At 34.7% G+C, this 16,981-nt stretch overlaps 1 protein-coding gene across 2 annotated transcripts in view; it reads left to right on the top strand.

The window, feature by feature from the left end:
* The window catches only part of STXBP5 (syntaxin binding protein 5), a 107,759-nt gene that overhangs the window by 59,807 nt on the left and 30,971 nt on the right, over positions 1-16,981 (top strand). For both annotated transcript variants that reach the window (XM_015824554.1, XM_015824555.1), the window contains exons 10-18: positions 1,220-1,374; positions 2,961-3,033; positions 4,018-4,165; positions 4,261-4,328; positions 5,018-5,058; positions 5,689-5,909; positions 10,716-10,894; positions 13,425-13,550; positions 15,005-15,156. In XM_015824554.1, coding sequence (XP_015680040.1) covers positions 1,220-1,374; positions 2,961-3,033; positions 4,018-4,165; positions 4,261-4,328; positions 5,018-5,058; positions 5,689-5,909; positions 10,716-10,894; positions 13,425-13,550; positions 15,005-15,156 — 1,163 coding nt within the window. The remainder of the gene's footprint in view (positions 1-1,219; positions 1,375-2,960; positions 3,034-4,017; positions 4,166-4,260; positions 4,329-5,017; positions 5,059-5,688; positions 5,910-10,715; positions 10,895-13,424; positions 13,551-15,004; positions 15,157-16,981) is intronic.

The following is a 16,981-nucleotide window of genomic DNA, read 5'->3' as shown; positions in this document are numbered from 1 at the left end:
GCACAATTATTTAATGATGATTGGATATTTACTGAGTCTAAAGCTGGAGTGTATGATCCAGATTTGCCCTGGATAGAGCCCCTTTGATGGGATATTCCATCAGAAGAAAGAAAGCAAGAAAGCAACTTCAGTGGATTCCTTATTTTTTTCTGCATATTCCTGCAACTTCTCCCACATTGAGTGAAATGATCTTCCGTCTCTCCAAATCTTGGAGGCCTCAGAGGAAAAACAAATAGATAAAAGTTAGATCTCCCTTCCTACATCTAAAATGTTCCCTGAGCTGAAGCCTTCCTATAAATGGACTCTTTTTTTTTTCTCTCTGTCGGAATCCAGCCTACATTTTGCAAACTGAGATGTGTCAAATATTTAAAAATATTTAATAAGCATTCAAAATACAGAAATAATTGTATGTATTCATGAGTTCTTCAGTTTTATGCAGTAAAAAAAATTCTTCAAATTTATATACTTAAACATATACCCACATCTATAAATATATCACCATCAAAATTGTTACATCTCTGGAAAGATTTCAAAGAACTTTATATTAAATCCCCGAATATGATATTCCCAAATTTATTGATGCATGGGAGTTACAGAAAAAGAGCAAGTTCCATTTCATGAATGGAAATATATTAATGGGATAATGGATAGAACCAATCATTTTAATAAGTTTAGTACATTTTAAATGGAGTCCCTCTTTGATAAAAGAGTGACTCTGCTCAATCCTTGACTAAGACATGAAGCCCAAGGAATCCCTAGTTTATTTGAGTTTGGTGGAATGTACTGTGTTTGGGCACTAGGTTTTCCTTTTGTTTTGTTTTTTTATTATTATTATTATTATTATTTACTGTTTTATTATTGCTTGTGAGTCATCCAGGATTACATTACATAAGATATGTTTAAGGCAGCTGTACAAAACTTTAAATGAATACATAAATACATACATTCTTCAACTGCTCAAATTATAGCTTGAAAGAGATTTCTTTAAAAAAAATATCCATTAATTGTTCATAAATCAGTGCACTGTCAATTTTTTTCAGTTTTATTGTTTTTGTTTTAATACAGGTCCGGTCCAGTCCATATGGCAAGCCTATATTGTATAACAAGCAGGCATAGCACATAGAGCTCTTAATATATTATTCCACTAAATCCAACAGTGTTCCATGTTTTTTAATGTTATCTTTCATTGGCTTAACTATTTATTTGTGTTGATTTTCAGAGAGCCTTTTATCATCTTGTCAGGTGGCTTATCATATGACACTGTCGGAAGAAGACCCTGTTTAACTGTTATGCATGGAAAGAGCACTGCTGTTCTAGAAATGGATTACTCAATAGTAGATTTTCTAACCCTGTGTGAAACTCCATACCCCAACGGTGGGTTCTTTATTTTTCTTTCCTTTGTTCTATAATTCCAGAATTCCTTCATTACATTCTTTATTAACAGCATTCTCCACTCAACATCCAGCAGAAATGATGGAACTAAATTCCAGAACATTCCAATCATGTTAGCTTGCAATTCTGAAAGTTCCAACATTTCTGAAAACAACTAGATTGTGTAAAATAGCATTTCCAGTTCAGATTTATTTTTATTTATTTATTAAATTTGTTTGCCACCCATCTCACTGCAAGGTAACTCTGGGCGGCTTACAGCATCAGATTTACAAACTTATAGGCCATGAAATTATACAGATATTTATCCAATTTTCCCCTTATGAAAATATCTTCGCCCAGCAGCCTGCTGTAGAATAATCTACTGCCATGGTGATAAGGTTGAAAATAGATAACAATTGAATTTCAATTGTTTGCGACTGTTTGGCAATGAGTTTGGTTACTGAAGTTGGTAGAAAAGGAAGGGGAGGAGAGGGGAAGGGAAGGGAGATACTTGAAGAGTGGATATGGCCGCACATTGTTGCACATTAAAAATGTGCTTTCCTGAGATTGCCCAATTACCATCTAAATCAGAAAACATTGCAGCTTCTTAAAACGGCCAGGTACAGTGTGTGTGTAGCCGTGGCCTCTGAGAAGCACTTTGTCACCTTCACATCCAAAGTGAGTCACATCTCTATGTTATTTCTAATTCTTCCATTGATAAACATTAATAGGGATGAAGAAATGTGTTTGGGGAATTGCTAAGAAGGCCTTACAGAGAAATGGAGAGATATTTGGAATGTGGCTTGGAAAATATGATCCAGATTCTTAAAATTAGAAATAGAATAATCTGGTTAATTTCATACTAAATTCAAGGAAAACTAGGGAGTGATGTGTTGGAATGAAAACTTTTGGAATACCCAGAATTTTCATGTGAACTCTTGAGAGCTTTTCTTAGTTGCACCAGTTCACCAATTCTGCACAGCTTCAATGCTGCTTGCAATTTTCTATTAGAATTGCTTCTCTTAGTCCGTGTGATTATCAGGCAGACTAGCAGAGGGACCTAGCATTTTGGCCAAGAGGAGAATGTAAGTCATATTGTGACTTGTATTCTTCTGCTTTTCCTTATCAGTGAAAGATCTGATAAGCCATCAGGATCTGAAAAGCCATCAGTTTTCTTTGAGGTTTTGGGGGGTTCATTTTTTTCCTGGTTTTGTTAGATGTATATGTGGCTGGATTTTTATATTAACAGCGGTTATTTATGTTCATTTTGATTAGTTTCAAATGTTCTTAATTGCTTTATTAATGTTACACTATTTAGGGATTTTTACTGAAAATTAGTAATAAAGTTTTGGCAAAAGTGATAAAAATACATGAGTAAGTAAAATACTAAACATGAATTATTCTGGTATTTTCTGACATTTATTCACACTATTCAAATTGAAATAATCTCTGTGTTAATGCTTTACTGGTATCTTTGTGTCTTTGTGTGAAATCAACAGTGGCTAAATATTTACCAAATGTGAATTATTAATTGGTCTTCTTTGAATTTATTAATTGGTCTTCTTTGAATATCTGTATCTCTTCTTTAGATTTCCAAGAGCCATACGCTGTGGTTGTTCTCCTAGAAAAAGATTTAGTAGTTATTGACCTTGCACAAAATGGGTAAGATATAAAAATATAATATGGAGATACCTATTTCTTGCTTATTTCCTTACTCATGTATAACAATATACTGTTTCTATAGTGGTTAATGTTTTATGAACTAGGTTTATTGGACTCCTGGAAGAAAAAGATTTTAATGAAGTTTTGGCATCATTAAATTTAGTGAACTCATTTCTATAGTAACTGTACATGACATGCTATAGACATTTTAATTTTATCTAAATATACTTGGTTGAAAGTAAGCATGAATGCTGATGGGTATCAGCATTTGTAATTGCAAAGAAAATTGTAATTAAAACTTTCCTGTGTGGTATGGATGAAGAATATCCTAAGGAGGGACATTTTAATACATTCAGTTATTTAATACTTTTTTCTTCTTGTTTATCCAGAGATTTGGGTTAAACAAATTCAAATTTTATTGTTCACTTTCTGAACTTAAAATTTTTATTTATTTACACAAATGGAAACCAACTCATATTTTAAGTACCACCACGGAGTTTAAGATCAGTTTTGAGGATCTTTCTCTTTGTTGAGCCTTCTTAGAAGTCTCTAAGCTTACATTTTTAATGTATTTCATTAACTGAAATCTTAATAAAACCTTATGTTTTTGTGATATACTTTTAATAGATCTCTTGTACTCCATTTTTCATACACATATTTTCTTACAAACTGATACCCAAATCCTTGACACAAGATACAATATACATGCCTACAGATACAACCAGTAAATGAACACACGTACATGTGAATCAAACAACTATAAATCAATATATAATACTAGTAATGGTGTAGTGATTATGCTTCAAAGATGCTACTGTGCCAAAAAGCCATACGTTTATGTTTTTCAAGTGCTATATTTCTTCTCATAATTGTATTCATTTCTTTTTCTCATTTAATATTTTTATCAGTTAAAAATAGTTTGAATAGTATCAAATTTAATATGTAAAAAATAACAATGCTTGTCTTTTTAACACCTCATTAAAGGTATCCTATATTTGAGAATCCATATCCCTTGAATATACATGAATCTCCAGTCACTTGTTGTGAATATTTTGCTGATTGCCCTGTAGACCTTATTCCAGCACTTTATTCAGTGGGTGCACGACAAAAGCGTCAAGGCTATAGTAAAAAGGTAAAAAAAAAAAGTGCTAATATCATATTCTGAAGTACTGTTCTTTATATATTGGTGGGCAATTGTTATTATGATTTAATTATTTTTTTTAATAGGAATGGCCTATCAATGGTGGAAATTGGGGTTTGGTCACACAGAGTTATCCAGAGATTATTATTACTGGGTAAGTAATAAAATAGTAAGGTACCAAACAGAACATTACTACATGTTGAAAATCTTGGTTATAATGTATGTGTTATAGTTATGTCTTAATAGATTCCATTGTTCATTCTAGTGTATTCAAAAAAATAGAGTTGAGAACAATAGAGATAGGATTGACGTCTTGTGCAATTTGTGCAATTTAAAAAATAATCTTGTTTGAATTCATTACAGCTTATTCTCTAGTAAGTGTTGAGATTGTAGCCTTGGTTTGCCCTACTCTACAGAACAAAAAGGCTCCAAACCGTTAAATGATTAATGAGACCAAGGACAACTAATTCTTCTAGATTCTAAAATGGTATAAAAAGAGGGGATTCTTTTTGCATTTTAGTTAAATGCAAAATGTTGAATTTAGTTAAATTCAACAACTATATTCCATGGGGGTTAGAAAAAAATTCTTCACACTTAAGTTGGAAGAAAAGAAAAAGCAAGTCTAATTTCTCTTCAGACTGCAAAGATACTTGTAATATTGCATCTAAGACTCTAAGCACAATAATTTGCTTATTATGTTGTTGAGCTAATAACATGTCAATGCTAAGAAACCAATAACTATATAAAGCTGTATAATTATTATATAAATTTAGCATAACTAAGTAAATCTCACTACTCTTTAATTTCTAAACTTACTTTTAAAAACATTTCATATTTTAATAGGCATGCAGATGGATCGGTCAAGTTTTGGGATGCCTCTGCAAGTGAGTCATTTGCCACTTTCAATAAGGCTCTTACTCCTCCCCCCCCCACACACACAAAGCCATTTAACATGTAAAAGCTGTTATGAACAGCATAATATGAATGGCATAGTACTGACATTACTTGGCTCTTTTTTTATTTGTTTGAATATTAAAATATTGCTCAGTATGAATATACTTTAAATTAGTGATGACAAAATTGTCTATTTTGAATAGGACTTAAAACTCAACAATTTTTGATTATGCACTCTATCTTAGTGCCATATCATAATTAACACTTCTTTTAATATATAAAATTAAGTAATTTTGCTGAAAATCCTTTATTTTTGTTAAAAGTTATGTTTGAGACTCAGACTAGAGATTATAAGGTGGAATATCTTTCTGTCACAATAAATGCAGCTCAGACACAGCTCTTTCTGTGCATTGATATTTGATGTCAACCAAATTAATGAAACTTAAACACCCTGCAATATAACCTCTCTTTCAGAATTGCATTGTTTGAATAATATTCCTATTTTTTCTTTCAGAATTGCTTTCCTTGAATAATGGTCCTATTTCTAAATGGAGAAATAGTCTCCTCAAAATGATTTCATTTAAACATATAACCAAGTTTATTTCTTAATTTATTCCTAGTAACTTTGCAAGTACTATACAAATTAAAAACAGCTAAAGTATTTGAAAAATCTCGAAATAAAGAAGATAGGCCAAGCACTGACATAGTAGATGAAGATCCATATGCCATTCAGATCATCTCATGGTGTCCAGAAAGCAGGATGCTGTGCATAGCAGGAGTTTCTGCACATGTCATTGTTTACAGATTCAGCAAACAAGAAATAACAACAGAAGTTATTCCGGTAATGGCATTCACTTAAATTTATTTCTATTTAAGTGGCATTCACTTAAGATATCTGTTGTTATCGAGATCCCTGTATTTCAACAGTGAAAATATAGTAACAATGCCTAATTTGCATCATTTTTGTTTAATCTGTTCTTCAGATTGAAGTTTATTAAAGAGACAATTATGTTTTGTGGTTACTTCCCTGGGACCAAGACCTGTTGAAATAAGTGGCCTTATTCATTACAAATACAAGTATAATTGAACCAAATTTGGTAAATTTAACAATTAAATCATGTCTGTGAAATGTTTCTTCTTTTACCTTACAGCTCAGTCACAGGAAATCATTAGGCCCTATCCATTTTTTCCTCTCGTGCTCTCTGGCATCTCTATGTACCTATGGGACAGAAAGTTTAGTACAGCTAGTCCTTGGTTAACAATCACTCATTCAGCGACTGTTCAAGGATAGGATGGCGCTGAACAAATGGTACTTATGATCTGGCTGTAACATTCTGGCTGTCCCAGCACTGCTGTGACCATGATCCAGCCACTTGGCAACCAGCTCAAACCTATGATGGTTGCAGCATCCCACAGTCACATGAAGGTCGTTTATGACCTTCCCTGCCAGTTTACTACAATCAGAGTAAATGGGAAAATCATTAGGGAAGTAGCTCCTTTAAGTCGTTCCCATGCCTGCTAGGTCCCCACACATCCTCCCCCCTCACTCCGTACAGATGACCAAACTCATTCCAGGATATAGCATCCATCCGACCATCCTCCTGCCCTCTTGAGCACTCACCCCACTTTCAGCATGCTTGTACCAGGCTGTAGCAGTCACCTGTGCCCCCTTCCATAGTCTGGAGCACTCACCCACTGCCCAGTTACACTTGTACTACAGCAGCCACTAACCCCCCAACTAGCTTGCTTGTGAGCCCTCTTGGACTTGCAGCTTCCTGCCAGCTTTCCTATTGACTTTGCTTGCTGAAAATCACAAGGAGGTCCTCAGTTAATGAATTGCAACCTTCGCTTAATGACAGCAACAGAGACTGCCAGGATTGCTGTCACTAGGCAACATGGTTGCATGATATCGCACTTTACGACAACATTGCTTAGCTATGCAAATTCTTGTCCTAATTATCATTAAAACTTCCTGTAGCTGCTTTCAATTGAAAAATGTTATTAGTTTTGTCAGTTCATTTTCATCATGTCCAAGAAAATGGTTTATTCTATTATTGAATGTTTGAACAGGTTTATGGACTTGATGGAAACTAGGATCTTAGTATAGAGAAGATACAGTATAAAAATCTGATTGGCTATCATTTATTCTAGATGGAAATGCTTATGGAATCTCTTTGGTGTTGAATGACAAGAGTAGACAGTGAGTCTTTAACCAGAGTAGGATGCTGAGCTAGTTCTGGCTGTCTAGCAGTAATATTTGATTACTGTCTCAGGCTTGGGAACATGATATAGGAGTTCCAATGATATGGAGTGCTGAAATTAGCTTAATTGACAAAAGATGAGCCAAAATCACCTCTGTTATTTCAGAGTCATCTGTTCTGGCTTGTAAGCTTTTAGTAGCAGTTCAAAGTAGTGGTGTTAATGTTTAATGACATCACCTAGAAGCATTTGCCCTATATGTAGCTCTCTAGTACTCAGATTTGAAAGCAGCATTCTTTTTTTTAATATATTTTATCGATTTTTTTACAATGACAATCTTTAGTGCTTAGTAAACAGTTTCTGGAGGCAGGTTGTTCCACTGGTTAATTGTTCTAACTGTCAGGAAGTTTCTCCTTAGTTCTAGGTTGCTTCTCTCCTTGATTAGTTTCCTTCGGTTGCTTTTTGTCCTGCCTTCAGGCGCTTTGGAAAATAGCTTGACAGCCCCTGAGATATTGGAACACTGCTATCATGTCCCCCCTCGTCCTTCTCTTCATTAAACTAGACATACCCAATTCCAGCAACCGTTCCTTATATGTTTTAGCCTCCAGTCCCCTAATCATCTTTGTTGCTCTTCTCTGTACTCTTTCTAGAGTCTCAACATCTTTTTTACATCGTGGTGACCAAAACTGGGTGCAGTATTCCAAGTGTGGCCTTACCAAGGCATTGTAAAGTGGTATTAATACTTCACGTGATCATGATTCTATCCCTCTGTTAATGCAGCCTAGCACTGTGTTTGCTTTTTTGGCAGCTGCAGCACACTGCTGGCTCATATTTAAGTGATTGTCCACTAGGATTCCGAGATCCCTCTCACATTGAGCAAGGTACCCCCTATACTATACCTGTACATTTGGTTTTCCTTGCCTAAATGTAGAACCTTACTTTTTTCACCATTGAATTTCATTTTGTTAGATAGCGCCCAGTGTTGAAGTCTGTCCAGATCCTTCTGTATCTTAAGCCTGTCTTCTGGAGTGCTGGCTATTCCTGCCAGCTTGGTGTCATCTGTAAATTTGATGAGTTCACCATCAAATTACTTATACCATCCCAATATTTTCATATTTCATATATTATAAAGATACTATACTACTTATATATCTTATAACATCCACATATAACATCTTTTCTGGTTGGCTTATGTTTCAATTATATTTGTAAAAGTCATTTTGTTGTCATTATATGTCTTGTTTTCAAAATTCTTATTTAAGCTTAGTTTTCTCTCAATATTCAAATCATTCTTCTTGGTCATACTTCTCTCAAAGTTATATATTTAGGACCTTTAAATGTCCTAACTTTTCATTCACATACATCATCCCAATATTTTTACATTTCATATATTATAAAAAATACTATAGTACTTATATCTTTTATCCCTCTTCCTATAGCTTCTTTATATCCAAAATTATCTATTCTTTTAACCATATTCAAACAAGTGTTAATCATGTTGTACTCCATCTGATAAGTTGAATCAGGTCTCTTGAATCTAACACTTTTTGTAAATATTGTTGGGAGTAAGAAAGATAGGCTGTATATGATGTACACTTTTTGTCTCCCAGACTCTAATGATTCTCCTGGCAACTCTATAATCCATTTTATTAAATCTTTTTTCTTATCCTCAAGTTTGTTTTGAAGTCCTGATAGATATATCTTTTCCATTTCCATTGTCGTGGCAAAATTTTGTAGATTTTTTTCTGTTTGTTTTAAATTGTAGTTCTCTTGATTTGTAGCTTTCCTATTTAAGTCACTTTCTTTTAGTTTGTGTTCTGTTATCTGGTTTGTTTGTTCATTCTTTATCATCATTTTCTGAGAGTTTTTTATTTGTGATTTTAAATTGAAGATGTGCTCATATATGTCATCAAAGTGGTTTTTAATCTCATCGTGGTTTGAAACCATTGTCATTTGAATCTGTTGTAGCATTGCATACATTTCCTCTTGGAAAGTATTTTTCTCATCTTGGAGTATTGCTCCTGCAGATCTCTGATGTTCCAGGCTAGGTCCTTTAGAAGGGAATATTAGGTGTGGTTTCCTGTCACTTTTAGATAGGTATGCAATATCCATTTTGTCTCCCTCCAGGTAGTCTTTCATCGGTACCATAGTCTCTGTGTTTAGCCTTATCAAACCAGCCAATCTTAAAATCCAAACAACCAAATCTTATATAGTTCTTATCTTTATATATGTTCTTTTGTAATCCAATACATTTCCAATTATCAAGGCATCAACGAAAGCAGTGTTTTATAATAATTCTTCTGTTCAGAGGTCTTTGAATTATCAACCAGTCAGAATTGCAGCTAAATGTTTCACCATCTTAAAGCCTTCCAGTAAATTCTCCCCTAGAAGATTAGCCAAGAGTCAAAGTTTTTCTTTCTCTGAAAACAATTCTTGAGCTTAGACAACAGTTAAAGGTTGTTGGGTTTTTTTGCAGACACTTCTTAAGCTTATGGGTGGCCCAGTATGTTTTCTTTCTTTGTTCTCAGCAGTTTTCTATTTAGCTGAGGGTTAATAAAGTTCAAGGGAACAGATTATTCTTTATTTCTGGGTATCTTGCCAATTTCTGAGTCAGTATTACACTATTGTTCTATGCTCTAGTTCTCACTAGATTTCAGTAGTTATTCATTTTCCAACTTTTTCAAACAAAGAATTATTTTTCTTTTTTTAAAATTTCATCAGAACTCTTTAGGATATAAAATCTTAAGGGTTTTCTTCATTTTCAGATTTATCCAGACTATAGTAATATTAATTTCATTTCAGTATATTTCTTTCCCCCTTGGAAGTTAATTCGCCGCTTCTGCTATGGAAAGGTAGGGATGTGATCCTTCATTTTCGGAGGAGTTCTTACTTTGGGGATCTTTTCTAAGAAATCAGTTACAAAATAGAAGAGAGAAGATCAATAATCTCACCCAGTTCCAAGCATTCTGTTCACTTTTGTTCTGGTTTGTGCTCTTGGACTTCAGCTGCTATCAGCTTGGGCTAGACGCTGGTGTGCAGCTAGCCTTTCTCCTGTCAGTTTAAAGGGCTTCCCCAGATCAAACAGTTCAACTGCAGTCATTTCGTCATCATCGGGGTGTCCCTCTTCGTCATCTCTCTGGGGCGACATCAGACCCATTTAGGGTCGCCTGGCAGGCTGAAACCAGCCGTGGGGTGCGGAGCCCCACAGTCCCTTGGCCATGTTGCTGCGAGGCAGAACCGGAAATCCTGAAAGTAGCATTCTTTAATATCAGTCTTTATGGAAGTTAGAACCATAGTGACATCTTCATAAAATATCTGATTTGTTTTTGTAATAGTTTGATGGATGCATTTCAGCTTCAGAATATTGCCAAAATCAGTTATTTGCTTTTAAGAGAATGCATCACTAATTTTAAATTCTTCTTATATGCTGTTTCATTCTCATTTGCAGATGCTTGAAATACGGCTATTGTATGAAATAAATTATATAGAATCTCCTGATCCTGAGCAAATGCCACCATTGCCTACTCCAGGCACAGGTTCCAATCCTCAATCCATCATCCCCCAGTCTCATCCCTCCACTAGCAGTAGCTCATCTGATGGACTTCGTGATAATGTCCCATGTTTAAAGTAAGTATGATAGTGTATTCTAAATAATGAGTATCACTTATTTGAGTGCTTAAGCTGATGGAAATACTTCATATTTGCCTTGGACTGATGTTATATCATCTGGAACTGGAAGGGCTTTGATACCCAATTATTATGGTTAGATCATGTCTTTACTTAGTTAAAGTTAGAGTCACCATGACCTCTATAGGATGGCAATACTATTTGAATGGCTCACCCCAGGCACCTAATGGATTCTTTTGATTTCTGAGAAAAGGGTCTATAGGAACCTGGATGCTGTGATCAATTTGCACAATACTTTGTTCACAAAATTTCTTAGACTCACGTAGTCTTGCATCTCCAAAGGCAGTGTTTGTGGTAATAACTGGGATATTATTTTGCCCTGTTCTCTGGAATTCCTTTTGGACTGTTTGCTCTGAGGAAGTGGACAGAGTGCTGTCTAGACCAGGGGTAGGCAACCGTGGCTCTTTTATGACTTGTGGACTTCAACTCCCAGAATTCCTGAGCCAGCCATGCAGGCTCAGGAATTCTGGGAGTTGAAGTCCACAAGTCATAAAAGAGCCACGGTTGCCTACCCCTGGTCTAGGCTATCCATTGTTACATGTAGCTTGGCCCCCTGCCCACCCTGGCTATTATGAGAGCAACCATGTGGATCCACGAGCCTGTTAGTACCCCCTTAACATTTGGGTCAGGTCCTAGCTACCTGGAAGAAGGCAATAAATACTACCCTTGCTGAAGAGAATGACTCTCAGACATTCTCCATCCCCTAATCTTGGATAAATATTGTCTGACTTCCAATATTCATGTTCTGGGGAATGTCACTGAGACTGGCTTTCTTCATTCTGGGCTCAGGCTTGCATACAGACTGAGGTGACATTCAATTCCTTTTGCTGGTTTAGATCTCTTGGCAGTTTTCAATATTATTGATCGTAGTATCTGACCAGGCAACCTCTGAGCCTGCCTTCTTTTGTTTATTTATACAACTTAAGTCAGTATACACAATACTCCCTCCTATTTTTCACTTACAAGGTAGAGGATTGACACCTTTGTTTCTTAGTGGTTCTGTTCCTTCTTCTGTGGACAGTCTCAGTCTTTTGTAGTGGAGAAGAGGTCAGCTCAGTGGATCCTTACGTATGGAATGCCCTTGCAGTATTTTAAATTGCTGGGAGAAATAATCCAGCAGTTCAGGATATATAGGGTATGCTGATGATACCCAGCTATACATCGTTCCCCCATATTATCAGGGAGAAGTTATTGATGTTCTTTTCCAATGATTGGAGGCTGTGAAGATCTTGATGGAAGAGAACAAGTTCAAATTGGATTCAAGCAAGACGGGATTGCTGTTTGTACATCACAATTCTCCTTTGGTGCTAGTTTTATCCCTGAATAGGCAGGCATTACCATTCCAGGAACAGGTTTCTGAAATGAGGGTTATTCTAGACTTGCAGATTCTGCCTGTGTAAGCCAAGGTGGACAGCCTTTACCCAACATTTGATAGTGTGCCAATTGTCCTTTCCTGGTTCTAGTAGGACCCTAGCAAAAATATCTCAATTTCTTATCATCATCCACATAGATTATTGCACTTCACTTTACATAGGTCTGCCTTTAAGGACTACCTAAAAATCATAGTTGCTCCAGAATTCACCAGCCCACATCCATAATATTGTAATGATTTGTGGGAGGTAGGGGAAGAACTGCAGCCAGGGCAATGGTCGGATAACCCACAGTAGGAATGTGGGTGTGGAAAATGTCTTGGGACCTTTACTAATTTCTTAGACTGTAAAGGGGATTGGTAGAAATTTTGGTCTTGCAAGATTCTATTAATGTAACCTGACAACCTTTTATTGTAATATAAACTTACAATAAAATACAGCTGCTTCTTGTCATGGACTACTTCACAAGACTGACAGCTGTCTCCCAACATTGACAGCCTATTACATTTGTATTGCAAATCATGATGGTCATGTAGGGAGGGTCTCCATGTTGTCCTTTATTTCCTGGATGTCAGGACAATTAAAGTTGGAAAGGGCTGCTTCCCCATAGTGAAAATGCTACAGAATGGTCTCTCCACTGAGATCAGACTGACACCCTACTTGGGAGCTTTCAGGGAATTATTAAAAATAGAATTCTTGTGAACAGTCTTTTGAAACATCTTTAGTAAGAACAGCTCTTGTTGTTTCAGTTTCTGTTGTATTTTGTTTTTGCAATTTGCTTTGTGTGTTATTTTAATTCTTTTGATGTTTTATTGTAACATCTGAGAGTGTAAGATTGTAATGGGATAAAAACTGAATAAATACAAAAATAAATAAAAGTTCAACAAGAGAGCATTTTTATGAATGTTTTCTAAATGTGTGCTTGTGGATGTTTAAAAAAATCTTCAGATCAATGAGCTATTTCTCAGTAAATATTTACAGCTGCTCTAGCTTGCAGAAATATGTAAAACCAATAATGAAATACTGTAGATGTCTTTTGAAAAAAAAAATTAAGACTTTCCCAAGGCTAACTATTAATGCACTTTTCATTTACGTTGCAGAGTTAAAAATTCTCCCCTTAAACAGTCTCCAGGATACCAGACCGAGCTAGTTATCCAGTTAGTATGGGTGAGTGGTGAACCTCCTCAGCAAATAACAAGTCTTGCAATCAACTCTGCATATGGATTGTAAGTAAACTGGTTTTACATTTTATCTCACTCAAATACTACATTAGAAAATGAACTCAATATTTTATGTCACTCTAATACTAAGTGAACTCAGTAATTTGTCACCAGATACTTTAAGGTCATGTACAGCTGTATTAATCTATTGGTATATATTACAATAGTACCGTAGTCTTAGTCTAGAGACCCCTTAATTACAATAACAACCTACTGCATTTCTTTGTAATTAGTGGGAGAAATAATTATTGATGTAAGGTGTGTATGGCATTTTTTCAGAAAAGATTAATTGCTTTTAAAATAAGGCACACCTTTGTAAATTTAATTAAACCCACATCTATATATGCCAATCATTTTCTTTCATGAACAATAAGATGTACATATATTTTCCTTACAGAACAAATGTTTTAAAATAGATTTTTTTTAAAAGTATGATAGTCATGGGATGAAGGGGAAAGTGTAACTGTACTGGGAAGGGAAAGACAAAGACAGAGGGAACAAAACTGAATGCTAATAAGATGAGGGGAACATGTACAGAGAAAAAAGGAAGTGCCTGTTTAAGTACTAGAGAAAAGGTTAAAAATCACTAGATAAGCAATTCTCCTAGCTACTGGCTAATCTTCAAAGACATCCTTACATTTCAGCAGAGATGCCTACAGTTATTTGCATCTGTGTCCATTGCTATCTATTCAATATTCTCCTTTTTTAATTAGAGAATGTAAGAAGCCCCTCAATTCACAAATAATTATTTGGGGTAAAGTGTCATTCTTTTGGTTATTACGAATAGTATTATATTTATTCATATTGTCCATCTTGATTGGTGCTGCATCTGTTCATTTATATGGATAATTAATTTTGTGAAACTGTCTACATTTCTAGAAAATATCGATAAAAATACTCCCATGGCATAGCATGCATATATATATATATATATATATATATATATATATATATATATATATATATATATATATATATATATTCCAATTTTACGCGGGAGAGAACCCAAATGACCAAAGACATATATATATATATATATATATACACACATACATACATACTGTATATATGATAAAATAAAGATTGATATCAATAATCTATGTCAAAAATCTATGGCTGTAATCAAATATGTATTGGTTTGATATGTTGCTATGTTTTAGTCAAAAAGTAGAGCGTCTGAAAAACTGATTATGATAAAACTATATTTTTGAGCTCTAGCTAAAGGGAAGTGTTTGCAAAAGTTAAAACCTCTGATGAGAGAGTAAGAGAAATAGAATGTAATAAGTACAGGAAACCTTGGGTGAAAGGCTGATATTCAGATACCTAACATAAATCCATGTTACTATTATTAAAGTAATTTGTCAGTTAATTTTTTAGTCTAAATGTGCATATTGGAAAATTAAGAGATCAGTAGAAAACATTCATCTGAATCATGTTTTTTTCCAATAACTCTTTTCCAGAGTAGTTTTTGGTAATTGTAATGGTATTGCAATGGTTGATTACATTCAAAAGACCATGCTTTTAAACCTTGGCACTATTGAATTGTATGGCTCTAATGATCCTTATCGGAGGGAACCTCGATCTCCACGTAAAAGTAGACAACCATCTGGAGGTAAGGAGCTGATAAAAATGTATACTTTGCTTTTTAGAAATGTGGATTACTAGCCTTTTCTTTGAAAATGACAAATAAAAGCTAGATAGTAGCTACATAGATAGTAGGATTTTCTTCTAGAAAACCTTTCTTCTGGTTGTCATGGACAGATTTACTCATACTAAGTTGTTCAGCCACTAACACCTTTTTCAATTAAACAGTATCAATTTATCATAGTCTGCTCATTATTTTCAAATTCTCCCTCATGGATTTCTATATGCTAATTTCTGAACTAACTACTTCAATCATAACCTCCAATGCTTCTCCCATCTTTCTTTTTTATTCTTTTTTAATTACATACTTATAGTATATTAAATTTGATTGGCTAAAAAAAGTCAACAGTTTCTCTGTCATTAGTGTGAACTGTGTCTGAACAGACAATTCTGGAAGTGCTGAACACTATTCACTAGGACTGGGCGGCTATTGATATCTTCTTAAAGTAGCTCTCTTTACAGCTGTATTTGTAAGTCTAAGATAGGCATGCTACAATTAACAGAAATCAGCATGGGTTTGCCACAAATAAATCATGTGAGTCTAACTTCGTTTCCTTCTTTGATAGAGTTGCTAACTTTGAGGACATAATGTACAGAGTCTTAGTGTGGTTAGACCTTGGCAAGCTTTCAACAGAGTACCACATGATATTTCTTTTATAAAAAAGTAAAATATGAGTTAAATGTTAGCTGGGCCCACAATTGATTGAATGGCTTCTCAATATACTAGTCATTAACAGTTCCATTTCTGCTTAGAGGGTAGTCAGCACTGTCCTAGTCTCTGTGCTTTTCAACCGTTTTCTTAATGACTTGGATGATATTGTTTAGAGAATTTATCTAAAGTTATCAGGTTTATAGATAATAACAAACTGGGAGGAGTTACAAGTAGTTTAGATGAAAGAAGACTAAAAAAGAAGTCAAAAATCTAAACAATCTTGAGCAGTAGGCTGAATGAAATTAATTGAATGGAATGGAATAAGTAGAATGGAATTTAGTGGGCAGGAAAATTAAAATTCTAAATCTGGATAGGAAAAATGTATAGGATGATGAAGATCTTGCTTGGCAGTAATAGTTTTAAAAGGATCTGAGTGTTCTTGTTGATTACAAGTTAAATTCAACCAGCCGTGGGGCATTGCTGCTAAAAGGGCAAATGCTATTTTAGGATGCATTAACAAAATAGAGTCCAGATCCTGGGAAGTAATTATTAACTCTAAGCTTGCCCTGGTCAGATCCCATTTGGAATACTGTATCTAGTTATGGGCATCACAGTTTAAAAAGGATGACAAATGAGAGAAAATTCAGAAAAGGTGAAGTATCTGGAAATCAAGCCTTAAAGTCAACCCAGTAGAAAAGATGACTGAGAGAAGATATGTTAGCAACTTTCAAATATCACATATAAACTGGAATGGACATATTTTCTGTTGCCCCAGAGGACAGGACCAGAATTGATGTTTTTTCAAAGTTTTTATAGTAGCTCTATATTGTGATCAACTGAAGTAATTGAATAAAAGTGTATTTGTAACTTACTTCTAGACAAATAATAGCAATAATTTCTGTATTCATTTTTTAAAATTTTTAGCAGATTCTGTTTCTATTATATCTTACTCAAATCAAGTTTTGCAGTAGATTTTCCTGGCTTCCATTGCAAAATGTTGGTGTCTTGTCTTTTCTTTTTATTGCTTCACTAAGGCATGCTGGCTGTTGTTTCTTGCATGTGTGGCCACTCTAGCTTATATTCAGACTCTGTGAAAAACCTTCTCACCTCTAACATATGTAAGTTATCTAATGACAATGTA

The sequence above is a fragment of the Protobothrops mucrosquamatus genome, unplaced genomic scaffold (assembly GCF_001527695.2).
Source record: "Protobothrops mucrosquamatus isolate PMUCROS unplaced genomic scaffold, P.Mucros_1.0 scaffold2281, whole genome shotgun sequence".
In the NCBI taxonomy this organism is placed as follows: Eukaryota; Metazoa; Chordata; class Lepidosauria; order Squamata; family Viperidae; genus Protobothrops; species Protobothrops mucrosquamatus.
This window is presented reverse-complemented; position numbering and strand designations above follow the sequence as displayed.